This window comes from Lathyrus oleraceus, chromosome 7 (genome assembly GCF_024323335.1).
Source record: "Lathyrus oleraceus cultivar Zhongwan6 chromosome 7, CAAS_Psat_ZW6_1.0, whole genome shotgun sequence".
Lineage (NCBI taxonomy): Eukaryota > Viridiplantae > Streptophyta > Magnoliopsida > Fabales > Fabaceae > Lathyrus > Lathyrus oleraceus.
Genome location: NC_066585.1, coordinates 373,115,762 through 373,121,961, shown reverse-complemented (window position 1 = coordinate 373,121,961; position 6,200 = coordinate 373,115,762). Strand labels below are relative to the sequence as shown.

At 40.5% G+C, this 6,200-nt stretch overlaps 1 protein-coding gene across 1 annotated transcript; it reads left to right on the top strand.

Annotated features, from left to right (window-relative positions):
• Positions 1–679: 679 nt before the first annotated feature.
• Positions 680–1,501, top strand: LOC127103890 (uncharacterized). The gene has a single exon (XM_051041128.1). It carries the CDS (start codon positions 680–682, stop codon positions 1,499–1,501), a length of 822 nt encoding a protein of 273 aa, XP_050897085.1.
• The last annotated feature ends 4,699 nt before the right edge of the window (positions 1,502–6,200 follow it).

Genomic DNA, 6,200 nt, shown 5'->3' with positions numbered 1-6,200 from the left:
TGCGCAAAGAATTGAAGACTCTGAGAGGGAAAGATTTGTTTGGAAAAAGTGCTGCTGAACTCTGTTTGGTTCCCAACGTCAAAATTCCGGTGAAATTCCAGGTCCCAGACTTTGAAAAATATAAAGGGAATACTTTTCCGTTGAGCCATCTTGTTATTTATGCTAGGAAAATGTTTACTCAAACTGATAATGATCAGCTGCTGATTTACTACTTCCAAGACATTTTAACTAGAGCTGCCCTTAGATGGTATACGGGCCTGGCCAGTGCTAGCATCCGTACTTTCAATGACTTAGGCAAGACCTTTGTCAAGCAGTATAAGTAAAATGTTGATATGGATCAATTGAGGTCTATGTCTCAACCACTTAATTTTGCAATTCCCATGTATTTGTAATTTACTATGATTCCCATCAAAGGACGAATGGAGCTTTTATGATTCATTATATGTGCTTTCCTTTATTCTTGATTGCAAATGTAAATTGTTAAGTATTTCTTGAAATAAGACAACATGAATAACTAAAGAGCTTTACATTAACAAAAAAAACATTCATGCATCATTTGCATTTAAAAAAAAAACATAAAGCAAAAACTCATTGCCCACCCTTTTTTCTTATCATAAACGATGCCTCCAAACTGAATTCTCGACATTAGTATAACACACGTCAACATCAGCAAGCAGTAATGGATCAACTCGAACAAAATGAAGTTGCGCTACAAGAAGAGGTGTCCCATGTAATGTCCCAAATGGGGCAGTTGATGGAGACAATTCAAGCAGTTGCACGAGGTCAGGAAATTATGGCCAAAATGCAAGAGGAAATGAATCAACATACTCACACTGTCAACCCTCCTCCTAATCCTCTAGTGGTAGATAATCCATTGCCTCCTCCTCAAAGCAACCCTCCATATCATATTCCAATAGGTTCACCCGACGGTGTCCCTCCGGCTACTATCAATCTTCCCGTTATTGAGATACATGACCAACAAGATGCTTTCTTCATCCCTAGGGCTGCCTCCATGTATGAAGCTTTTGGCCCTCGTACCAACGAGGTGGAGAAGAAAGTCAAAGCCATCAAAGAGAAGCTGAGAGCGATGGAAAGTACTAACACTCTAGGTCTCGATGCTGCCGAAATGTGCTTAGTTCCTGGCGTGGTCATTCCCTCTAAATTCAAGGTCCCTGATTTTGAAAAATATAAAGGAGCTAGCGATCCAAGAACTCACATTCAAGCTTATTGTCGCAAGATGACCGCCTATTTTGACGATGATCGACTCCTTATGAACTTCTTTCAAGATTCGTTGAGTGAAGCATCATTGGATTGGTACATGCAACTAGAAGGTACCCACATCTGCACATGGAGAGAAATGGCTAAAGCGTTCCTCAAGCATTATCAGTACAATACTTATATGGCGCCAAATTGCATGCAGTTGCAAAATTTGATGCAAACGTCTGAGGACACCTACAAGGAATATGCTCAAAGGTGGAGAGAGCTAGCGACTAGAGTATAACCTCCTTTGCTTGAACGAGAGTTGGTGGATATGTTCATGGGCAACCTGCAAGGCCCATATCTAGATAGGATGGTAGGGAGTACATCCTCAGGCTTTTCTGACATGGTTTTGGCTGGCGAGAGAATTGAAAACATGATAAAAATGGGGAAAATCCAGAATTCCGCAAGCACATCTGGTGTTGTCAAGAAACCTTTTGTCACGTATGGGAAGAAAAGAGAAGGGGAAATGAATTCTATCGTAGTAATAAAAACAAGATCCACGACATATCGTGTCTCGTATCAACAAGTGGCCATCGTGGCTCCAGTCCAACAATAACAACAAAAACCTTTCACAATACCAATTCAACAACAACCTCAACAGTGTTACCAACAACAACCATGTTATCAGTAGCAACAACAACAACAAAGACAAAGAAGACCTGAGAGAAGGTTTGATCCAGTTCGGATGCCATATAGTCACATCCTACCATATCTGTTGAGAGGATCACTAGTACAATTAAGGGAGTTAGGGCCATCCCCAATAGTTCTTCCTCCCAGCTACAATGTGAATGCCCGGTGCGAGTTCCACTCTGGCGCTCCCGGCCATTCCATAGAAAACTGTAAGGCCCTAATGTACAAGGTGAAATATTTAATCGATTCAAAGGCAATTACATTTGCGCCTAACAGCCTGAATGTAAGCAATAATCCCATGCCTCCTCACGACAAGACAAACGTGAACATGGTAGAGATGGACAATGGAAGAAGACTATTAACCTCTTTCGATGAACTGAAAACTCCACTCATTGAGATAAAGGATGTGTTGATGAAAAGTAATACATTTCTTGTCTTTACTATAACCTGTGAACAGTGTTTGATTGACCCACAAGAATGCAGAATTTTGAAATCTACCATACAAAACCTAATGGACCAAGCGATATTGTTGATAGACCGTCCCTCCATAATTGAAAAAGTATCCACACTTGAAATATCGTATGATGAAGTTATACCTTTGTAGATACCATACAATTTTTCTTAGATGACCCTATTTGTAGCTCCCATTACTCCTATGGTGATAACAGTCCCAACGTCGTTTCCCTATAATGACACAAAGGCAATTATATGGGTGTACGACTCCGCAGTCTATATCCATGGCCAGAAAATGCAAGAGAAGCCCCGAACAACTGACAAACCAATAGTGAGCAAAGCCGGTATCGGTGGGGTCACTTGAAGTGGAAGAATCTTTGATCCCATATCTCTCCCTGTTGAAAATAGAGGTCCCTCGACCCAAGACAAAGTCCAATAGATCGAGAACGCCCAACAAAGGCAAGATTCTCTACCAGCCAATGAGGTAGACGAATTATTATGCATAATAAGGAGAAGTGACTATAAAATGGTTGAACAACTCAACCAAACACCATCCAAGATCTCCATGTTGTCTCTTCTTATGTACTCTGAAGCATATCGAGATTCCTTGGTCAAATTTCTAAAAATAGCCCACGTGCCGCAAGATATCTTTGTTTTCCAATTTGAGGGAGTGGTCAATAACATATCTATATGTATGAGCCTGGGATTCAGTGATGAAGATATCCCCACCGAGGGAAGGAACCATAACAATGCCTTGCGTATCTCTATTTAGTGTGTATACATTATGTTGTCAAGGGTTTTGGTAGACACTGGCTTCTCTCTCAACATAATGCCCAACAGTTCTCTTACAAAATTGATTATTGAGGGACTTGTGATGAAGCCGAGCGAGCTAGTGGTAAGGGCGTTTGATGGGTCAAGGTGAACAATAATTGGCAAAGTAGATCTTCCCATCAAAATATTCCCCCATACTTTCTTCATCACCTTCTTCGTGATGGACATATCGTCAATGAAGTTAAAGAGGAAGGATTGATTACCTGGGCGACCATGGATACATATCGTCAATGCTCAATGCTCAATCAAAGGATTAAATTTTTGGTCAATAACAAATTGCTTACCTGGGCGACCATGGATACATATCGTCAATGCTCAATCAAAGGATTAAATTTTTGGTCAATAACAAATTGGTAGTTGTGGAGGGCGAAGAAGACATCATGGTGAGTCATTTGGCGTCATTCCGATATGTGTAAGGAGAGGGGGAGTTGAAGGAAATCCCATTTCAATCTTTTGAGATTGTCAATGTTGAAACGGTTGGCCCTATATGGGAACTAAAAACTGCTGAATTTCCAATGGCCTACCTAAAAGATGCTCTGACCATCATCAAGAGTGGACACCCTGTAGGATGGGGAAGGATGCTAGAACTTCCTAACAACAAGGATCGCTCTTGGATTGGGATATAATCCCCAAGACTTGAAGAAGACAATGTCGATAGCTGTAAAGTGGAAACTGCTCCCATTATCAAATTTCTTCTCAAGAATCGGGTACCTTGTATATGGAAATACATGTTCCCATAAATATCATGATGAAGTTAAAGAGGAAGGATTGATCTACCAAAAGACTGAAGGAAGAGGGGCAACCAATTGGATCATGTTGGAATTACCTGAAGTAACAATGTTGGAGAAGTAATTTCCCTGTTTTATATTTTTCCTTTAATCAATCAAAGAATCCATGTTTTGTCCAAGGCATGGGGGAATCATTTGTAAGGCCTCCATTAAATTTCCCTTTTTATCAATTAATCACCCTGTTTTGCATTCAATTTTGTGATTCTTGGCTTTCATTTATCTTTTCACTAAAAAAATGGAAATATTTTTTCTTTTTCTTTTACAGTTTTTCAAACGATTTTCTTCTTTTCATACAAATAAAGGCATGAACCCTAAATCATGCAGATCACCCTCGGTTACCACCAATAATGGTTCTGCTATGGTCTCATATGACTTCGACAACTAGATTAATCACGCTGGCGAAGACTGTGATGAAGATTGCGAGCTCCCTAAAGAGTTAGCACGATTACTCAAGCAAGAGTCAAAGGTTATACAACCGCACGTGGAATCAGTAGAAGTGTTCAACCTTGGAATGGACTAGGAAGCTAAAGAGGTCAGAGTAGGCTCGACTTTACAAGTAGAAGTAAAGGCAAAGTTGGTCAAGCTCTTACAAGACTACATGGATGTGTTTGCATGGTCTTACCAAAACATGCCAGGCCTTGATACTGATATCGTAGTACATCGTCTACCCCTCAGAGAAGACTTGCCTCCCATGAAGTAAAATCTAAGAAGGACTCGTCCTGACATGGCTATGAAGATCAAGGAGGAAATACAAAAACAACTCAACGCCAGTTTCCTAGTAGTCTCCAATTACCCTCAGTGGATTGCCAATATTATGCTCGTGCCCAAAAAGGACAACAAAGTACATATGTGTGTAGATTACAGAGATTTGAATAGAGCAAGTCCCAAAGGGGGCTTCCCACAACCCTACATTGATGTGCTGATGGACAACACCGCTCAATTATATATTTTCTCCTTCATGGATGGCTTCTCCGGTTACAACCAAATCATAATGGCTCAAGAAGACATGGAGAAGACTACCTTCATAACCCCATGGGATACCTTCTGTTACAAGTTCATGCCCTTCGAACTAAAGAATGCAAGCGCAACTTACCAGCGAGCCATGGTCACACTTTGTCATGATATGATTCATAGAGAGGTTGAGGTCTACGTTGACGATATCATCGCCAAATCCCAAACCAAAGAGGATCATATTATCAATATGTAAAAGCTATTTGAATGGATAAGGAAATTCAAGTTAAGGCTTAATCCCAACAAATGCATATTTGGGGTAAGATCTGGTAAACTACTAGGTTTTATCGTCAGCTAACGTGGCATTGAGGTGGATCCTAAGAAGATAAAGGTCATAAAAACTATGCCTACACCCAAAACCGAGAAGGAAGTCCTAGGATTTCTATGTAGATTGAACTATGTAGCTAGATTCATATCTTACCTTACGGCTACTTGTGAGCCAATCTTCAAACTTCTTTGCAAGGATCAAGCTATCATTTGGAACAACGACTGCCAAAACGCTTTTGGTAAGATAAAGGAGTATTTGTAAGAACCTTATATCTTGATGCCTCATGTGTCCGGACGACCTTTGCTAATGTACCTTACCATCCTTGAAGGATCCATGGGATGTGTCCTCGACCAACGATACGAGACTGGTAGGAAAGAACATGCTATATACTACTTACGCAATAAGTTTACTGATTCCGAGAGTAGATATTCAATGCTTGAGAAGACCTACCGTGCACATGCTTGGGCTGCCAAACACCTAAGACAATACATGTTCACCCATACAACGCCGTTTATATCCAAGATGGACCCAGTCAAGTACATCTTCGAGAAGCCTTCTCTAACCGATAGAGTAGCCAGTTGGCAAATGGCTTTAACTGAGTACGACATCCAGCATGTCACTTAAAAAGATATCAAAGGGAGTGTATTGTCTGACTATCTGTCACATCAACATTTGGAGGACTACTAATATATGTGCTTTGAGTTCCCGGACGAGGACATCATGCTAATTAAAGATTACAACATACCCGGTGTAAGAACCCAATTTTGACCCCTAAGATCCCTCATGCCATCTCATCAGTTGCATTGGCTTTGGAATCACACCTTGGCATCCTCCCACCCCCCATTCATTGGATTTGCATTGGGAGAGATCACCAAGCATTTTTTATTGAATCATACTTTGTTTTTCTTTGTTTACTAATTAAAATACCAAAAGTATGTCTAGTGTAGTGTTATTTCTTT